The 20,692-nt window shown below is 52.7% G+C and overlaps 2 protein-coding genes across 6 annotated transcripts in view; one reads left to right on the top strand and one right to left on the bottom strand.

The window, feature by feature from the left end:
• The window catches only part of EFNA4 (ephrin A4), a 172,903-nt gene that overhangs the window by 117,484 nt on the left and 34,727 nt on the right, over positions 1–20,692 (bottom strand). For all 5 annotated transcript variants that reach the window (XM_053277549.1, XM_053277550.1, XM_053277552.1 and 2 more), the window contains exons 7-8: positions 17,751–17,845; positions 12,552–13,284 (exon numbers count right to left, since the gene is read on the bottom strand). The gene's annotated coding sequence lies outside the window, so the exon portion shown is untranslated. The remainder of the gene's footprint in view (positions 1–12,551; positions 13,285–17,750; positions 17,846–20,692) is intronic.
• On the top strand, positions 1,426–11,333 carry LOC128337030 (mothers against decapentaplegic homolog 6-like). The gene is made up of 4 exons (XM_053277524.1): positions 1,426–1,527; positions 3,344–3,729; positions 4,482–4,574; positions 8,593–11,333. The coding sequence occupies exons 2-4, from the start codon at positions 3,348–3,350 to the stop codon at positions 9,120–9,122; spliced, it is 1,005 nt and encodes a 334-aa protein (XP_053133499.1). The 5' UTR covers positions 1,426–1,527; positions 3,344–3,347; the 3' UTR covers positions 9,123–11,333.

Raw genomic sequence — 20,692 nt, 5'->3', positions numbered from 1 at the left:
CTGGGACCTTCTGCATGCAAAACAGGAGGAAACAGGAGGCCTCAGACGGAGGGAGATGCCTTATACTGAGTCAAGCCACTGGTCCATCTAGCTCAGTCATTGCCTGCCCCAACTGGCAGCAGCTCTCGGAGGTTTCAAGCAGGAGTCTTTCCCTCCCTGGAGATACTCCAGGCAGGGGCTGAACCTGGGGAGTTCTGCATCCCAAGCAGACATTCTGCCTCTGAGCTATGGCCCTCTCCCCAATACATTGTACAGTTTTGTGTACAACATCCAAAAAGACACTGGAGACCTGGGGAAAGTTCAAAGAAAGATTGCTAACAAGATCGGGAGGCAAGGGCACCTTTCCGGACAGGCGGACCCATTGGGGGCTTTTTAGTTTAGAAACAAGGCTACTAAGAAGGAAATGGCAGGGAGGGAGAGAGGGATGGAAGTGCCATCAAGTGGGTGTCGACTCTTAGTGACCCCATAGATAGATTCTCTCCAGGATGATCTGTCTACAACTTGGCCTTGAAGGTCTCCCAGTGGTGCATTCATCACTGTCATAACTGAGTCCATCCACCTTGCTGCTGGTCGTCCTCTTCTTCTCTTTCCTTCCGCTTTCCCCAGCATTATGGATTTCTCAAGGGAGCTGGATCTTCGCATAATGTGTCCGAAGTATGATAGTTTGAGCCTGGTCATTTGTGCCTCGAGTTAAAATTCTAGATTGGTTTGTTCTAGGGTCCATTTGTTTGTTTTCCTGGCCATAGGTTCCTCAAAAGTCTTCTCCAGCACCAAAGTTCAGAAGTGCCCATGTTTCTTTCTATCTGGCTTCTTCAAAAATGGGATGGAAAGGATGATAAATTAACAGGAAGCATGGAGAAGCTAAACTGGCTGGACTTTCCCCTCCCTCTCTCATAATCCTAAAACTTGGGGTTCTCCAAAGAGCGGGTCAATTCAGTACAGAGAAAGGCAATGCTTCTTTGCAGTCTGCGTCATTATTACTCTACAGAATTTGCTTGCACAAGGTGGTCGCTTGAAAAGGGGATTAGATGGATGAATGAAGGAGGGGAAGGCAATCCCTGGATCGGAGTTCTGATGATAGCTAGGTGGAACCTCCATGCTCAGAAGTAGTCTGTCTCTGAATAATGGTTGCTGAAGAGATCAAGAGCAAGGGAGGGCTGTGCCTTCAAATTCTGCTCATGGGACTCCCAGATTGAAGCTGGTGATAAATGTTAGACTTGGTAGACTTTTGGTCTGGTCTGGTCTTATCTGCTCTTAAAGCCTGCGCTCTCTGTGACTGAGCTGTGGGCCCATTCTGTCTCCTCCCCACTGTCCGGCCAGGGCCCCCCTCCAGACCAAGGTTTTTCCAGCTCCCCCTTTTCCTTCCCCAGCCTGTGACTCCCACACAGAGAGGCTGGCCGGGGAAGCGAGGGGAGGAGACCGGCCAGCAAGAAAAAGCTCTGCTCAGGAAGTCTGTGGGCTGAGCCGTCCCGGTCTCCAGGCGGGTCTGCACCCAACGGTGTGTTCAGCCACCCCGTTGCCTACACAGTGAGTGATCCCTCTGATCTGGCTTTGGTGGAGATCCCTTGGTCCCCCGGGTTATAGAATTGGAGGGTGCGAGGGTCCTGATTGGGGGTGTGTGTTAGGATGCATGCGCACGTCTGAGCTTTGCAGCATGTGGCTTCTGTGTGTCAGCATGCCCATGCGTGGCTGGCAGCGTGGGTCTCCGTGCCAGAGCGCTTGCGTCTTATAGGCACGTGTACGATCTCACACACGTCTCTGACGATGTGCCAGCATCCCGTGTGGAGAGGTGCACAGGAATCCGTGCGCAAAGCTGCATGACCAGGGTTGGGCAGCGGGTCTGTGTCTTTCTTGGGCCACCCTAGTCTTCTTTTCGTATATAGGGATGTGAAGAAGATGCCCATGCTCCTGAGAACATACAAAGTGCGTTCACTCCCTCTACCTCAAGACATCTAACGTTAGGGAGGAGGGCTGGTCTTGTGGTAGGGGGTGAGTGTGAGAGGTCCCTTTGGCTTGCCTGGCTTGCCTTGGTTTGCATTTGGATGGGAGACGACATGTCAGCAGCCCTGTAAAATATTCCCCTTAAGGGATGGGGCCGTAGTTCAGGGGAAGAGCAGAAGGTCCCAGGTTCACACACACACACACCCTGGGGCATCCACAGACAGGGCTGGGAGAGACCCCTGCCCGAAACCTTGGAGAGCTGCTGCCAGTCAGTGTAGACAATACTGAGCTAGATAGACCAAGGGTCTGACTCAGTATAGGGCAGCTTCCTATGACCCAGAGCAAAGCTGGTCCTTTCTAGGGAGCTCCCCTAACTTAATAGCTTTATGAAATCTGAGGATTGCACCACCGAGGAGATCTGTTGTGAATGAACACGGAAGGTCACAGACTCCCTATGCACACAAGCAGGGTAGAGGTTGCAGGGACGACGGCTAAGCCCTCAACAGTCTCTGGGAAACTTCTATCCCCAATGGCTTTTAGCCACAGTTGCAGAACGGATGCTGTGCTGGCTATATAGATTGTGAGCCCTTTGGGGACAGGGATCCATCTTATTTATTTATTATTTCTCTGTGTAAACCGCTCTGAGCCATTTTTGGAAGGGTGGTATAGAAATCATATAAATAGATAGATAGATAGATAAATTTGTGGAACCTCCAGGTTAAGAGGCAGTCTAACCTTGAATTCCAGTTGCTAGGGACCAACAATGAGCAACTGCCTTCCTGCACTACTTGGGGTTTACTTGAAGCATCTAGTAGCCACTGTGGGGAGCAGGGGTACAGCCATAATTGAGCGGATGGGAGAAAAGAACCCGGGGCCCCCAACTCCAGAGGGCCCTCCCAGTTCCACCTCTCTGTATTTTCTTCATTATCTCCCTCTCTCCAAGGGGCCGCTGGGGACATGGGCCCTCTCTCCCCTAGCTATGACCCTGGTGGGAAGCCGGACACTGGACTGGATGTTCTGATCTAGCAGAGGGCACTTTTATTTCCTTATGCTAGAAACAAAGTAGGCTGGGCAGGCTGGGTGTTCGACGAGCCATTACTCGCCTATTTTTAAAAAATGTATCATGTCTTTCTGCTTTGAGGTGCTCTGGGTGGTACACAGCAAAAATACAGAACCGCCACTACAAAGTAAATAAAAAATAAAAAATCAAATCCCATGTCTAACATAAATAAGAGCAGCAGGGAACGGAAGAAGTGAAATGATTGCAGCCACCTGCAGGAGATTACCGCCTTACTGGCCTACCGTGCAGGGCTGTTGTGAGGACCACAGGGAAGAGGCGCGTGGCGAGCTTGGTACTTGCCAACGGTGACTGCCTCGCTGCTGTTGTCCTTCTTGATTCCAGCCTCATGTTCCGGACGCGGCGAGCCAGCCTGGTTCAGCGGCTCTGGAGGCTGCGTTGCGCGACGGCCCCCGGCCTGGACGACAGCCACGGGGCGGCCCTGAAACCGGCGGCCCATGCCCTCTTCAAGAAGCTGAAGGACTGGGAGCTGGAGCTGCTGCTGCAGGCGGTGGAGAGCAGGGGGGCCAGCGAGTCGGGCTGCCTCTGGGTCGAGCCGAGGGGCCCCAAGCCTAGCCTCTCCGCCTCGCTGCTCCTCTGCCGCCTCTACCGCTGGCCTGACCTGCGCCACTCGCACGAGCTCAAGCGCCTGAGCTGCTGCCAGAGCGCCGGGGGCGAGGGCACCGTCCACTGCTGCAACCCGCATCACCTCAGCCGGATCGCCGCACCGGGTGAGTACATCGCGGGGAGGAGAGAGGCCGGGTCTCGGGCAGCCCTCGGCTCGAATCGGGGCCTGCCCGGAGTTGAACTCCCAGAACCCGTCCAAGCAGGGTTGACACGGGAACAGAAGAAGCGGCCTTCGATGAAGTCACACCCTGGGCCCAGCTCAGGATTGTCTACACTGACTGGCAGCAGCTCTCCAAGGTTTCGGGCAGGGGTCTCTCCCAGCCCTACCTGGAGATGCTGCCAGGGAGTGAACCAGGGACTTGCAGCATGTAGATACTCCATTGCTGACGTACGGCCCCATCCCCTAAAGGGAATATCCTACAGCACTCATGTACAGTCTCCCATCCAAATGGAAACCAAGGCAGACCCTGCTTAGAAAAGGGGGCAATTCATGCTTGCTGCCACAAGACCAAGGCATCTCCTGCTAGTGCATGAATCTTTAGCCCAATTTTGATTCTTTTGATTCAGCCTGCATCCTAAATAAATGCAGTCTTTCCAAAAGCCCATAGCTCAGAGGCAGAGCACCTGCTTTGCGTTGGCAAGACCCCAGGTTCAATCCGCAGGAAGGGCTAGGAAAGACCCTTGCCTGCAAATCCCGCAAGGAGAGCTGCTGCCAGTCAGTGCAGGCAACGCTAAGCAAGAGGCACCAAGGTCAGACTCAGTCAGGAGGAGGCAACTTCCTATGTTCATTGCTAGAAATAGCTTGGCTTTAGGAATACGTTTATAAAGTTGCTCACGGCTTTTGTTCTTGTTACAGAAACTCCCCCACCGCCTTACTTCAAGATCTCTCCCTTGGTCATACCTCTGAAGTGCACCAATACTGTGGACAACAACCGTAAAATACGGCAAGGTGAGGGGAATGCCTGACACGGGCAGCAGAGGTGCTTCGGGAAGCTACTATTGTTCTGGGGCAGGTCATAGTCTGTCTCTCTGCCTGTTTCTAAATGGAGCGACTCTACGGGTAGATCTCTCCACGGTTTACGGGAAACCAGCACGGGTTTTTCCAACTTCCCATTGCTTGACAACCGCGAGAACCAAAGGCATTTTTACTTCCTTTCTAAATTAAGCTGCTGAAAGGGATGAAACAAACTTGGAGGAGAATCAGAAATGGGTCTTGATGGGAAAGGACCATGAGCCCAGTTCTGGAACTGAAAGAACATCCCTGAGCCTTTGGATGGAGCAGTTTATAAATGAGAGAGAGAGAGAGAGAGAGAGAGAGAGAGAGAGAGAGAGAGAGAGATCAAACCCTGGGCTTAGCAGGGGCACCCATACGCAAAAAGGCTTTTACCACCTTTTCACCTTCTTAAAAAACCACTGCTGCATGGCAGGCTGGGGAGAGGGGGGGTGAGCTGCCCCCCTTCTGCTTTCTAAAAACAGGATGGGGCGTGGCGGTGGCTGCGAGGAGCGTCGGTGGGGGACAAGGAGGGGGGAGTTCCCAATTTTACCATTTTTAATGTCGCCACTGCCGCCCCCAGAGAGTGGCGGCAAAATTTGAGGAGCGCAAAATTTGCCACCCCTCAGATTTTGCCGCCGTCGGCCAATGCCTACTCTGCCTCTCCGTTAATCCGCCACTGGGGCTTAGCAGTGCTCAAAGGCGCCCGCGTTTGGGACGGCGGCTCCGTGTGTGTTAGAGCATGCAGAAGCTCCCAGGTTTACTCCCTGGCAGCATCTCCAAGTCGGGCTGGGGAAGGCCCTTCTCTAAAACCCTAGAGCGCTGCTGCCAGTTGGAGCAGACAACACTTAGCTGGACGGACGACGGTTCTGACTCCATAGACAGCAGCTTTATACGTTCACTAAGCATACCCATTGCTCAGTGGTACAGCACATGTCCGGTTTCAATTCCTGGCATTTACAAGTAGGGCTAAGAAGGACCCTTCCCTGAAATCCTGCAGTGCTGCTGCCAGTCAGAGCAGGCAGTGCTCGACCAAGGGCCTGACCTGGTAAAAGGCAGCTGCCTGTGTAACCACCCTGAATCCATCATTTGCATCTGGCTCCGAGGTGGAACCAAGAAGATCCTGCATGTCCCAAATCTGCTCACTTCTGCTCCACAGTGCAAAACTCCCAGGACGCCTTATGTCAGGAGTCGGCAGCCTTGGCTTTTGAGCTGTCATTGCACTACAACTCCCATCATCCTATAAACTGCGACTGGGGGTTTATGGGAGTTGTAGTCCACAGCACCCGGGGAGTCAAAGGCTGCCTAACCCCTGCTCTAATGCACGTATTGGCAACTCTGTGAGTGTGGACACAAAAACACTATCCCCCTGCCCGCCCCGCCCTTCACTCCCTGGGGTTTCCGTGCTCTGTTTTGATGGGTTCTTGGAGAGCAAAGCTGCTGTTTCCTAGCCTGCCTTTAACCCAAATCAAAACCATGCCCCCCCCAACTTCCAAATCAACGGATAAGAGGCGACTGCAGAGAAACCCAAGACATCAGAGAGCAGGTGGAGGAAATCCTTTGATACAAGCTGGCCAACTCGGGCTGACGCTCCTCTTGGGAATTAATTTCCCCAGTGTTTCCCCCCAATATGTCTTGCACAATGGCCTCCAGGGTGGCTGTCAAGAGCCACCTAGAGATGGGTGCCGTGCCTGTGCCTGGAGACTCCAGGCCATTCCCGGAGGGCCGGCAACCCGACTTGGGGACAGCACAGAGGGCCCCAGGGCGTTCTTCTAGGCAGGGCAACCCAACTGGGGTCTTGCCTCCGCGTGTCTCTGTTTTCGCCTGTGAAATGCTGGCCTGCCTTTGGGCTGTGCCTTCCTTGGCTCCGGTCTCTGTAGGCACATAGAAGCAAGCTGCCTTATGCTGAGTCAGACCCTTGGCCCATCGAGCTGAGGACTGCCTACACTGACTGGCAGCAACGTCCCAGGATTTTAGCCCTACCTGGAGAGGCTCCCAGGGCCTGAAAGCAGGGGCTCTACCACTGAACTACGGCCCCCTCCCCATTATGTCCCACTCTGCCACCCTGATAGCAGCCCAAATTGTCCCCCTCCTCTCTCTCCACCTTGCAGAGGAGCTGGCTGCCTCTTCCTAAAACACATTAAGTGCCCCAACTTTCTTTCTGCGCTCACTGATATTTATTTTCACGTTTGTTTTCCATTCTCCCTCAAAGAGGCCCAGAGCAGTGTACATGGTTTTGTTTATCCCCACAACAACCCTGTGAGGTAGGTTAGGCGGAGGGAGAAGGGACTGATCCCGAGTCAGCCAGGGAGTTTCCTGGCCGAAGGAGGATTTGGACTCAGGGCTCCTGGGTCCTAGCCCAGCCACTCTAAGCACTACGCCCGACTTACCAGACTTTGTGTGGCAGGCCACCCCACCCCACCCCACCCCACCCCACCCCACCCAGCCACCATAGCCATCAGGGTCATTTGGGCAGGGTCAAGTTTGTGAATTTAATTTAGGATCACACACACACACACACACAGCCGCTCGCCGGGGTTTGCAAAAGGCTGGCTCAGGGCTCTGGATGGCGCTGCCTGCTGATTCTGCCTGCTGTGGGTTGTCCTCGGACTTAACTGCACCCCTCCCTGCAGGAGGAGGAAAGGCTGCTGGGAAGGGCACCGCTGAAGGCCTTCCTGAATCCCTTGCAGAGAGCGCGTGGGTGGCGGGGGGGGGCGGAGAACACAGACGGCAGCCCCTGTTATTTCTGGTCCTCGCCTGCCTGGAGGAAGCGCGGCCTGCAGAGACGCAGACAATGTGCCTTGACGCACAAAAGTGGCGCTGGGTGCTGGCGCCCGGCCACGCCGCCACATCAGAGCAGACTCGGCGCCTGGGTCAGCTTTTCCTCTGTCCCGGCCGACGGCGACGTGGCCCCGGACAGCCGTCTCGGGCCTACGTGCCCGCTGGCAACGTGGCTCAGGCCCCTGTGGGGATTCCTGAGCCCATTGTCCCAGGACGTCAAAGCACGTCGGAGCCTGTGTTTTCGCCCAGCCCCTCTTGACCAGGGTCGGCCCCTCTTGGAGGACGCCTCGTTCAACTTTTGTTAGTGTGGGGTTGCTCAAGGTGTCATCCTTCAAGGTTCGGTTCACCCTCTGAAGCCTCTAGAAGCGGAGCGCGCATGCTGGTCAATGCGCGCGCATGAGCGCTAAGGCGCCGTGCTGTACACGGCCTGCCATTTTACACAGGGGCATTTTTTACCTCTCGACAGTATATTGTTAAGTCACGTCCCGATTCTACAAGTTGCGAGGAGTTGCTGGGCATTGCTGGCAAATGGGGATTTGGTTTGGATAGAACTGGATGGCACTATAATGTTGGCTTTATTTAAACATATCCAAGCAGCTCATGAACAGAAGAATGGAGACTATGCTTTCTACATAGAGCCAGCATAGCGTAGTGGTTAGAGTGTTGGATTAGGACCAGGAAGACCCGAGTACGAATCCCCATTCAACCATGAAACTTACTGGGTGACTCTGGGACAGTCATGTATCTCTCAGCCTAACCTACCACACAGGGCTGTTGTGAGGATAAAAATAACCATGTACACTGTTCTGAGCTCCTCAGAGGAAGAGCAGGATATAAGTGTGAAAAATAAAAATAAAGTATAAAATAAAATAATGCAAAGCAGCGGATCCACTAGCCCACCAGATCCACACAGGGAGCCCTGGCACTCCCAACATGCCTTCAGCCAACCCATGATCTCTCTCACTCCTTTGTACACCCTCAGCTGGAGGTCTGCCACCTTTCCCAAGCTCTGATGGGTATCTCATTCAAAAAGACAGAGAGATCCTCAGCTATCAGGAGACGGTCTCCTAGCTATTTTGATCAACTACCAAGTCACCGAGTACAGCCGCACGGTTTGGAAACCTGGAAGGGTCGTCTCCCGGTGCCAAGCCGTGCCCTGTGCTTCACGTGCTCCTTCCCCCCTCTCTTCCCGCAGACACCAGCGTCTCTCAGCGCTCCCTCAGAGATGGCTACTGGTGCAGGCTGGCGTACTGGGAATACCGCTTGCGAGTGGGGAGACTCTACCCTGTGCAGAACGACTCCGTGAACGTCTTCTCTGACCTCCCAGCAGGCAGCGGTTTCTGCCTGGCTCAGCTGACGCCGAGGAGCCGTAGCCAGGCCGTCCAGCGGGCACGGGGCAAGATCGGCCAAGGGCTGGTGCTGAGCCAAGAAGCCGGCAGCGTCTGGGCCTACAACCGCAGCGAGCACCCCCTGTTCGTCAGCTCCCCCACCCTGGGGCCTCTGGGCAGCCCAGTGGTGCACAAGGTCCTGCCTGGCTTCTCCATCAAGGTCTTCGACTTCGAGCATGCAGGCAACCTGGCTGGGTGGCAAGGCCTGAGCGACGGGCCCTGTGACATCCATACCGTCCGGATCAGCTTCACCAAAGGCTGGGGACCACGCTACTCCCGCCGTTTCATCACTTCCTGCCCCTGCTGGCTGGAAGTTTTGTTAAACACCCCCGGGTGAAAACCGGGTGGGGAGAAGTTAGGGGGGGCGGGGGGGGCGCAGATTTTGTTTTCCTCCTCTCTGACCCCTGGGAAGTTCGGGAAACCTTTTTCCCAGGATGCTCCCACGGGCGTATGTGAATATCTGTTTCTTTATAAACATACAGGTTGAGAAAGTAGCACTGGAGCAAGCCAGCCAATCCATATATACAGGTAGGTTGAAAAGACAGTGTAGGAGCAAGCAAGTGCATAACATATAGGTTGAGAAGGCAGCATAGGTGCAAACAGGAGGATAAATATAGAGGTTGAGAAGGTAGTAGAGAAGCGAACAATTCTGCAGGGTGAGACGGGAGCATAGGCGTCAAAGAAGCGAAGGGTTCTACAAGTTGAGAAGGAAGCATAGGAGTGGAAAAAGTGAATACATCTGCAAGGAAGCATAGGGGTTACAAAACAAAGACAGTTAGTTACAGTTTCAAGGCAGAATAAAAAGCAGGTTCTGGAAACTCAGATAACCCTGGACTACTTCTTCAAGCATGTCTACACTACACATGTCAACCAGTTGTTGTTGTTTTGTTTTGTTTTGTTTTGACAAACTAGTTTAAGTCTCATAGCTCCACTTGAAGACCTGTAGGAATTGCAGTTATCTAAAATGGACAGGGGCAGTTCCACAAAACTATAAGCTTCCTCCCACAGACGTTTTAAGTTAAACAAGTTTCAGTGGGTAGCAAAAAATAATTTCAGGACAGAGATTGCAACAGAGTTCAAAGCAACCTACCTTCACAACGCAGACAGGCAAAAACGTTGAGGGCTTTCTAATTGACGGGAAAACATGACTGGAAGACGCATTCGCAGTTTATACAGATATGAAGAGGGTAGAAATCTGGGTCACATGGTGAAAACCGTAGATTCAGGACAGATACAGGAAAGCACTCCATCACACAACGCAAAATGGATTTGTGGAATTTGCGCAGAATGTTTGAGAGCCATTGACATAAAACTGTTTGGGAAAGGATTACACTGATTCATGGAGGAGGATTGGCCTATCAGTATTTATGAAACATGATAGCTAAATGGAACTTCCATGTTCAGAGGCAGTATATCTGAGTATTGCATGCCAGGGACAAACAGCAGGGGGGCAGCCACGACTTTGCTGTTTTGCTTGTGTGCCTGCTGTTGAGAAGAGAACTCTGGAGCAAAACAGCCTCTGGCTGGCTTCACACAGAGAAAATCGTTTATATGTAGGACAAAGGAAAGAAAGAAGAGAGAGAGAGAGAGAAAACTGAGAGAGTGGGAAAGGCTAAGCAAATGTTGGTGTTATGGCCACTTGTGCTGTCCAGATCCCTTGGATCAATAGCATTACAGTAAATTCGCAGTCGGCTGGGACTTTTGGAAGGGGTTTGCTATTTGCACGAAGCATTTATTTGTAGTATTCTAGCTCTTATGCACAGCTTTAATGGTGACACAATCCCTTACCAGAAGAGAGACGCAGTCTATGGACTAGAATGGGGACCAGGGAGGTGAGGAGGAAGGCAGGAGAGGTGGAGAGGTCTTGGCTAAAAACAGGGACTTGGAGGAGGGTGTTGAAGGAGGAGGAGAGTGAAGTGATGAGTGGAAGGAAAACACGAAGGGAGTACGCTGAAGTTATGCTATAACAAGTACAGAGGTGTCATAATACATTTCTTAGGACCAACTAAAAACCACAATGTAGTGAGCAAGCTTTTGAGTGACACAGAACTCTGCTTCAGGCTGGATTAAAAATGTAAATAAAAGACAGGGGCAGAAAATAAGCTATCGCCGGTGCAAGCTATAGTCGAAGCCTCCTTAAAATGGGATAGAATCCCTAGTCTTACGTAGCCTTTGCAGGCAAAGACTGCACACTTTCTCAGGAGTAAGCCCCACTGAACTCAGTGGGACGTACTTATAAATACGGGAAAGGCTGTGCGCTGCAGTTAGGTTAGAGATGATGCCCCATGTGAAAAATGTCAGGTTGCACCCAGGCATGTTGGGATACAGAAACAACAGCCGAATCAGAGTTTGGTCACATAATTTTGTTTGTTTGTTTTTTGGCAGGGAGGGGGGAATGAAAGTTCTTTCCACGTTCAAAGGCTTGCTCTTGGATATATCTGAGATTAAACCATAAACATGTATCGTATTTCAAAACTGCTTCTCACGATGCCTTTTTAAGAACCTTGTCATCATGAAAGTGACGCCAATACAGGGCAAAGAAAGAGTCTCTTGCAGAGTCAAACTCTTATCTATTGTATGTTGCTTTATTCAAAGGGATCTGTGCTAGGGAAGAGGCCCATCTCACTCCAGGATGGCCATGGGGCTTTCTGGCACCCTAAGCAAAGTATGACTTTGGCGCCCCCGCCCCCCAACATTCAGTGAAAATCATATTCTGTCAAGTACAGAATATAATTTTTATTGGAAATGGGCGGTTGGGGGGTGGAGGGCAAAGTCATCCTCGGTGTCTGAGGCAGGGGAGGTGGTGAGGAAGGAGATTATCCCTTTAAGACCTGGAAGATGGCCACTGTCACCGCCACCCCACGCCACTGCCCAGCCGTTGGAGGCGTCAGCATGGCGCCCTCCAAGAACTGGTGCCACTAGGACTGCCTAGTGAATGGGCCGGCCCAGACTGAACCGCTTAACACTGGAATCAGTCTGTGCATGTACAGAGTACACATGTACAGTTATGCACATGTTATGTCCAAGGCACATAGAGCAGAACATTTCATAAGAAGAGCCTTGCTGGATCAGGCCCAAGGAAGCCCATCTAGTCCAGCATCCTGTGCCCCACAGTGGCCCACCAGATGCCTCTGGGGAGCCCAGAGGCAAGAGGTGTGTGCATGCCCTCTCTCCTGCTGTTGCTCCCCTGCAACTGGGATTGAGAGGCATCGTGCCTCTGAGGCTGGAGGTGGCCCACAGCCACCAGACTAGTAGCCACTGATAGCCCTGTCCACCATGAATTCATCCAAGCCCCATTTCAAGCCCTCCAAGCTGGTGGACATCACTACATCCCGTGGCCTTCCTATCTGTGCCCTGCAATTCAGGGGGCCTGTATCCAGGTTCACTTTTACTCACGTACAGATCCCTCGCACAGCCACATGTACATGTATGCGTGTATGAACAACACCAGGTCAGGAGAGGACAGGTGACTGATCCACCTGAAACCTTGACATCCCGGCTTCGGTTCCGACTCGATTCACAAAATAAACTGGAACCATCGAAATCGACAAGCCTGTGGCTAGAAGGGTGAGACTGGGCGGCTCGAATATCATGGCAGCAAAGCAGAACTGTCCAAGGTTTGATATCCCTCCTTCCCCAAATTCCAGCCTCAAATAAAACCGCTGACTGGATGCCCACTGGAGAGAAGGGAAAGGAGCCCAGGTGCGTGCAGGAAAGATCCAAATTGGGGGCTACTGCAGAAAAGGCCCTGATCCCCGCTACTCACTTGACCTCGGATGGCATGGACAGCCTGCAGGAGCTCTTGTGAAGACCTCGGCAAGCGTGCCGGGTGATAGGAGAGGCGAGAGGCGAGAGAGGGTCTTTCCTAGGATGGGCTGTATTTCGGACAACCCAGTAGAGCCGCATCTCTTCAGGGGCTGTTGCTGGGGTCTCCCGCGGGCTTCTCTCTGGGGTGCCTGTGAGCCCCTTGGGGGGGCAGGAGGAAACCATCTTCAGGCCCTCTTGCGGAAGGCAGCTTGGGGACCAGCCCCGCTCAACGGGCCAAGAAGGGGCACCTTCTTCAAATGGAGAGCAACTGTCCCTCTTCAGCCCAGCATGGCGTCCCTCCCAGTGGGGCAGTTGCTGGGGCTTCCGCTCTCTTTGGATTGGGAGCCCCTTTGGGGCAGGGAACCTTCTCCTCAGGCCTCTGGCTATGGAAACTGAGCTGGGAACTTCTTGGGGCTCAAAAGCAGAGTGGGCAGGTGCGCTATAAATAATAAATGAGCTTTGCCCCCCTCAGGCAAAGGTCGGCCTCGTTAAGCGGCCTCTGCTGACCAGAACGCCTTTTCAAGGTGGCGGCTCTCTTGTTTTGGGAGCCTCTTCAGCCCAGCAGAGCGTCCCTCCCAGCGGCTGGGGCCTCCCTTGAGTTTCTTTCTGGATGAGGAACCCCTTTGGGGCAGAGAGCCATCTTCTCATCCCTCTGCTATGTGAACTACTTTGAGACTGATTGATGTTTTTAGCTGAAAAGCAGAGAGAACAGAAGCTCAGTCAATAATAAATGAGCGTCCGTCCCCCCTCAGGACAAGGTCGGCCTCGTTAAGCGGCTTCTGCTCACCGGGCCAAGAATGGGCCCCTTTTCAAAATGGCGGCTCTCTTGCTTGAAGAACAAGGGGAGAGCAACCGATCCTCCTCAACCCAGCATAGTCTCTCTTTCTCCCCCCTCCCTCCAGTGGCTGTTGCTGGGGTTTCCCTAGTGTTTCTTCTTAGAGGGAACCATTTCTTATTTATTTATGCTATGTAAACTGCTTTAATAACCTTTTGGGGGGAGTGGGGCTCTCTTGCTTTCCCCCTGCCCAAGACCTGTTACTGCTCAAAGTCGAGTCTGCCAGGAGGGGGCGCCCATGGCATGGTTTCCACGACTACTCTAGTCTCAACAGTCCCCAGCATTTCCCAGAGGTCTCACTGGAACCCAGCCTTTTGCCGCCCTTCTGGTGTGCTTTAGAGCCCTTAGCAGGCAGGAACTCAACAGGTGTGGCTTATACACAGAAAGGAGAGATGTAGGTAGCAAAAGCTTGCCCTGCCCATCAACACGGGATGCCCTGTTGGGGGCACATTACCTGACATTGAAATAAGATACTTGCTTTCTCTGGAATGGAAAAGTGAGCAGAGCACTGGCCCTCTTGAAGAACTACATGCTTCTTAGAGGGGGCAAACAACTGCTGTCACTTAACATCTAGATCAGTTCTTGCCCAAGCACCCCAGTGGGGATTTGAACTCCCAGCCCTTGACTCCGCAGCCAGCATCTCTTCCTCAATGAGCTATCTGAAGGTAGACTTCATCAGCACATGCAGGTTCCATTCCGAACTCCCAGGGTTAGTTAACATAGGAAGAGTCTTGATGGATCAGACCTCAAACCCATCCAGTTCAGCATTAAAAGGGCTACATTGTATGTGATCTGGGAGGGTGATCTGGGTGGGTGATCTGGATCAAGACCATGGGGTGTGGGCTTTAAATCTGTAATGGGGGTCCTGATCAGGGTGTGACCCCCCCCCCATGGCTGCTCATTCCCGTAGGAGAGAAGCAAGCCTGCAAGCAAGTTGCAAAGGCAAACAGCTTCCCCGTTGCTTGGGTTGGGGTGCTTAGAATGCTTAGAACCCAGCATTCTAAGATAGACTGCCCTGGGACACGGGGGCTCCATCTAGCTATCACAACTAATAGCCATGTTCCAAATGACCTGATTCCTTGCCAACACCCTAGAATGTTTCCAAAGCTGGCAACGGAAGCTTCTGTGATCCAAAACAAGCAGGATGTACAGGACAGAAATGCACACACATGTCTCCCTTCCTTCGCTCGACTTTAGTGCCCAGATCTGTGGGCACTGAGGAATGGTGCATACGCGGCGTGTGAGCTGCTTTTGTGCTTTCTAGTTCCTCGGCTGCCATACGAGGGGAAGTGACTGTTTCCTACCCGCTGGCGGTTCTCACCTACGGCCTACTCTGTCAAGCCTTCAGAGAAACAAAGAGATTTAGAAGAAAAGAGGGTTGGTGGGGGTGGGAGTTTGTAGGCAGGTGGGGACGGGGAGCGAAGTGGGACAGAGCAAAGCTCTTATTGGCATCTTGTGAGTGAGGAGGAGGCGGCAGCTGGGAAGACCAAGACGCTGGGTGCGGAAGTATGTCACAGTGGCAGGATTTCCCAGACGCCTGAAAGTCAAGCTCTTGTTGTTGTTATTGTTGTTTTTCTGAATGACAAAAGCGGAGGCACCATTCATGCTTATTTTTAAAAGTGTGTCTGTACTGCTTGCTGACTGATATAGGGTTTTATAAAAGAGAAGAAGAAGGCGGGTCTCTGCCCCAAGGGGGTTGCAACCAAAAATAGACCCCTGAGGGGAAGGGAAGGAAGCTGAGACAGGGATAATGAACCAGCCGGTTGCAGCGGCATAGTGTGAAAGAGCGGCCAGCATCTAGAGGAGCCCATTCTAGAGGAGAGACCGTTCTGGAGGTTTTGTGCAGAAACGTTTCCCTGTGTTTCTGCACAGGTCACTGCACCAGAAAAAGGGTGACCACATTCCTGGCCACAGTTTCCCACACTGCAGCATCTCCTGGAGGCTTTACACATGGGGCTTCTGCCCCGAATCTCCTTCGGGAGAGTGTGTGTGTGTGTTGTGTTCACACACCAGCCAAACCTACCCCGAACTCCCAACAAGATCCTTGGACCCACTCCACACACAAGTCGGGCTTTTTGATGCGAATTCTAGTATTCATGTCGGATTCCTAGACTCCTGGGCATGTGGGCAGGAAAGGGGCGCAAGAGCGAGATGATCTGCAGCCCTTGGGCGGCTGCACCAGGCCCCTTTGACGGTTTTAAAAAAATATGCGGTGGAGGTGAATACCCGAAAACCAGGAGCCTCCTGAGTCCTGCCCACACGGCAGTAACCATTTCCCTCTCTGGAGGTCTAAAATTAGAAGCCAGGTGGCAGACTCGCTTTCAGTGCCTGGCAGCCCCGGGGGCGGAGGCTGGTTAGTGCCACTCTCTTGGTTGGCTTTCATGCCCCTCTGCGCCCCCCCTGTTCTTCCCCCAGCCTCTCTGAAGTGGTTGACACAGGAAAGCCTTCCCCCCAAAGCAGACGCCCCCTAAGCGAGCGCTGGCAGAACAGACGGCAGCTCCTGGAGCCGCAAAGCCCGATCTGACTGGCTGCGTGGGCCTCACAAATCACGGCAGCCCATACTGGGGGGGACGGGGGGACGGCAAGGGCTGCGAGGCCCGGAGGAGGCTCAGACACTGAATCTGCAAACCCACCTCTGGATCCTGGGGGTTTTCTCCTACTCCTGGCCCATCTGGCTCAGCGTTGTCTACACTGACTGGCAGCAGCTTCTCCAGGGTCTCAGGCGGGAATCTTTCCCAGGCTTACCCAGAGATGCTGCCAGGGAGTGAACCGGGGACCTTCTGCCTACACGGAGATGCTCTAGACGCATTGAACTGCATCCCCATCCCCAAAACTGACACTTGACAAACTTAGCAGATTTAGTGTGGACATTGTAGAGGGGGAGAGTGAACAGGCTTCTCTTGATCCCCTGTACAAGGCTCATCCTTAGAACAGAAACTGGTTTTTATTCTCTTGTAAACCGCCCAGAGAACTTGCGTTTTGGGTGGTATAAAAATATGTTAAACAAACGAACAAACAAATAAATAAAGTTTGTTAAAACAAAGTTCCACGGGCAGCATAATTGTGCACATCTGTAATACTGATGCAGAAAAGCATGCAGAGTTGGTAATTAAACTTTGTTGTTTTTTGTTATTAAATGTGTATTAGTTTTAACACAATTACAAGTACACAAAAACCCGTTTATGGGCAATTAGCAGTCATTATTACTTCCCCCCTTGGCAATCCATAGCATGGCTCTTTCGGGGCCTTTATAGTTTGCAACTATAAAGCGCATTTAGGAAAGTAGCTGCCTTGTTAATAACCGTGCTATTTTCTGAATTGAGCAGAAAGCAAGGACCATTTTTTGTTTTGTTTTGTTTTGTTTTGTTGAAAAGCAGTACTGTATCTAAATTATTCTTAACAACAATAAAACAGGACCAACAGGTGCATCAAACAAATCACGTCCGACCATTTTGGAGGGACTGACCCGCAAGGTTTTCTCCAGAGAGAAGCACCTTTTTTGGATGAGTCTCCATCTTCTCAGGGTAGGCTCTTCCTTCCCTGACGGCAGTGCAGGCAAGAGGAAGACCTCGGCCAGGTAGATCCTCATCAATGCTGTGACAATGGCTGGCTGACGAGGCAGGAAGTGGGCAAGGAGAAGAACCACACACAGGCAGGGGTGTAGCTATCATTGAGCAGATGGGTTCAAAGAACCTGGGCCCCCGAGGGCCCTCCAGCTCCACCCCGCCCTATTTCTTCATTATTTCCCTCACTCTGGGGGGCTGCCAAAGAGAGGGGTGAACACGGGCCCCCTCTTCCCTAGCTGTGCCCCTGCACACAGGCTTCCTGTGAGCGGGATATAAATGTAAATAAAAATAAAATAAAATAAATTTATAAACCGCTTTTCAACCAAAGTTCCCAAAGCGGTTTACAGAGAGAGATAATAAACAAATAAGATAAGATGGCTCCCTGTCCCCAAAGGGCTCACAATCTAAAAAAAAGAAAAGGAAACATAAGATAGACACCAGCGACAGCCACTGGAGGGATGCTGTGCTGGGGATGGATAGGGCCAGTTGCTCTCCCCCTGCTCAAGAAAGAGAATCACCACTTTGAAAAGATGCCTCTTTGCTCAGTTAGCAGGGCTTGGTTATAGGGTGTTGAAGAGACGTTGGTAGCAAGTATAAGGCAGAGATGCCCCCAGCCTCTCCCCAGGGAAGAGACTAGCATGGATATGTTGCCGCAGCAGAATCACCCACCATGCAGCCCAGCTCTCCAGGCAGACAGACGGTGTAGGAGCATTCATAAGTGCACCATGACCTGTGGTTACAACAACAATAAACTTACTTCGAGTAGGAGCATCGGGCGAGGTCTCTGGCAACATCTCCTTCAGCAGCAGGCAACACAACCCACATGCTGGTGGATGAAAGAAGAGGCAGGATCTAAAAAACCAGAGAGATGCCAAGATGATCAGGGGCCTGGAGCACTTCCCTTATGAGGCAGGGCTTACGGCCTCTGGGGCTCTTTAGTTTGGAAAGGAGGCGACTAAGGGGAGACATCATCGAGGTGTGTAGAATTGTGCATGGAGTGTGGACCGACAAAAGGAAGCACTTTTTCAGACAGCGCAGAATCAACCTATGGAATTCTCTGCCACGGGATGCGGTGGCGGCCACCAGCTTGGATGGCTTTAAAAGGGGCTTGGACAAATTCATGGAGGACAGGGCTATCAAGGGCTACTAGTCTGGTGGCTGTGGGCCACCTCCAGCCTCAGAGGCAGGACGCCACTCAATCCCAGTTGCAGGGGAGCAATAGCAGGAGAGAGGGCATCCTCTCGGCTCTTGCCTGTGGGCTTCCCAGAGGCATCTGGTGGTGGATGCCAGACCTGATAATAGGCCTTGGGCCTGATCCAGCAGGGCTCTTTTGATGCAACCCCAGCAACTGCAAACGGACCCTTTCCTCCCCGAGAAACGCAGGGGCTCCTTTTTGCATCCACACAATCAAGAGGGGTGGCTCTTTGTGGCTTGTCATGTGGGAGGCTGGATTTGCGAATGTGCTCCATGGCTGCTGCTGCTGTTGCTGTTGCATAACAGGCTCCTTCGCTCGGTCTCTGATCTGGGTCAGAGGAGGGCCTAGCCCAGGTCTGAAAGGCCAGGGCGCTCCTGATAGGTGCTCATGTAAACCCAAACAAGAAAGGAAGAGGAAAGAAGAGCGGTGGTGTGGGAGGGGGCAGTGGGCAGGCCCTGCTCAGATCTCCTCCCCAGCATTTTGCCAAAGGTGAGTAAGTAGGTGGGTGACAAGCTGCCCCACCCAGCCCCTGCCTCCGCCCACCTCATGGTCACTCTCCCCTTCTCTTACCCCACTGCTTGCTGACCCACTAGTGGTGCCCCCAGCAGCGGCACCTTGGAATCCTCCTCCTGCTCCTCCTCTTCCTCCCCAGCTTTGGATTGTGAGGAGCCATCTTAAAAAACCCTTGTAAGGAAAGTGGGGTGAGGCCTATTACCACCCCCACCTTTGCTATATATTTTCTGAAGTGCAGGGAGCAATTGGGGTTCACACGGGGCCCGACCCCCCCCCCAGCCTGAAAAGGTGCAGGTCCGAGAAAAATGTGGCCCCCGGATGTTGCGGGATGTGTCACCACAGGCTCTCGCATCCCGGCTGGAGGAGGGCTCTCAGGGCGGCCCCCGCTTCCTCCTATGGAGACCCCGTCCCTTCCTCCCAGGGGTGGGGGCCCGTAGCACAGGGGAAGAGCCTCTGCTTCACGCACAGAAAGCCCCAGGTTCAATCCCTGGCAGCGTCTCCAGTTAGGGCTGGGAGAGACTCCTGCCTGAAACCTTGGAGAGCTGCTGCCAGACATTGTAGACCGCAGGGATTCTCAACAACGTTGGGTCCCCCCAGATGTTCTTGGACTTCAACTCCCATCATCCCCAGCCTCAGTGGCCTTTGTTTGAGGATTATGGGAGTTGAAGTCCAAGAACATCTGGGGACCCGACACTGAGAATCCCTGGTGTAGAGTGCCAGGGGCTGCTCAACTTCGGCCCTCCAGCTGTTTTGGGGACTCCAAATCCCACAATCCTCAACCATAGTGTCCAATAGTTAGGGATGATGGGAACTGCCGGTCCACACATCCGCAGGAGGGCCCAAGGTCAGCTCCCCGGGACACATGTTCTGACTTGGTATAAGAAACAAAACAAAAACAAAAAACAACAATGGATATTTATATACTGCTTTTCAGCTCAAGGTCCCAAAGCGGTTCACACAGAGAAAACAATGATCAAGTAATAAGATGGATCCCTGTCCCCAAAGGGCTCACAATCTACAAAGAAACATAAGACAGCCACCAGCAACAGCCACGGGAGGGATGCTGTGCTGGGGTTGGATAGGGCCAGTTGCTCTCCCCCTGATAAACAGAAGAGTATCGCCACTTCAAAAAGGTGCCTCTTTGCTCAGTTAACAGGGGACAACCACAACAAATATCTATATGCCGCTTTTCAACAGAAGTTTCCAAAGCGGTTTACTTAGAGAAATAATAAATAAGCAAGTCAGTAAGAGAGCTCCCTGTCCCCAGAGGGTTCACCATCTAAAAAATAAACAAAAGATATAGACGCCAGCAGCAGCCACTGGAGGGATGCTGTGCTGGGGGTGGATAGGGCCAGTTGCTCTCACCCTGCTAATCACAAGAGAACCGCTGCTTTTAAAAGGTGCCTCTTTGCTCAGTGAGCAGGGGTGTCAGGGAGCAGCCGGGGTACAAGGCCGCCTCCTATGTCCCTCGGCGGCCCTTTCCTGAAGAGGAGAGGTCTTCATCCTTCTCAACAGGCCAAGGTGCAGCAGGGCCGGCTGGTCTGTGCTTGACCCTGCCCCCCCCCCCCAAGAAACATGGAAGGTATATGGAAAGGCTGACTGATGGGGGAAGGACCCGGCTGCATCAGCAACACCACAAGCTGTGGCTTTAGCACCCGCAGGGGGGATTTAGTTTGGATTTCCCCCTTGCTGGTCTGATCTGTCTCATGGCTGCCTGAGGTTTGGTGATGATGCAGAAGCAGAGGTTTCCTGGGCTGGGGAGGAGGAGGAGGAGGAGGGGATGGTGGCAGAGTGCCGAAGGCAGCCAGGCCCTGCAGATGCTGCCTGGCTGTTTCATACAAGAGCATGTGGCCTTGTAATTCGCGGAGGGACACTCACCTCCCTGATGCCTGCCCTCCAAATAACCCTGTCAAGCAGGCCTTGACCACCAAGCCTGCAAAACAAGGCATGGGAGGGAACCCTTTTGCAGAAAGCGACCCACAGCACTGGGG

This window comes from Hemicordylus capensis, chromosome 14 (assembly GCF_027244095.1).
Source record: "Hemicordylus capensis ecotype Gifberg chromosome 14, rHemCap1.1.pri, whole genome shotgun sequence".
In the NCBI taxonomy this organism is placed as follows: Eukaryota; Metazoa; Chordata; class Lepidosauria; order Squamata; family Cordylidae; genus Hemicordylus; species Hemicordylus capensis.
This window is presented reverse-complemented; position numbering and strand designations above follow the sequence as displayed.

Coding starts and splice junctions, on each gene's coding strand:
- LOC128337030 (XM_053277524.1), top strand. CDS start 3,348: ATGTTCCGGACGCGGCGAGCCAGCCTGGTTCAGCGGCTCTGGAGGCTG. Junction 3,730..4,481: donor CAGCCGGATCGCCGCACCGG/GTGAGTACATCG, acceptor TTCTTGTTACAG/AAACTCCCCCACCGCCTTAC. Junction 4,575..8,592: donor CAACCGTAAAATACGGCAAG/GTGAGGGGAATG, acceptor CTCTTCCCGCAG/ACACCAGCGTCTCTCAGCGC.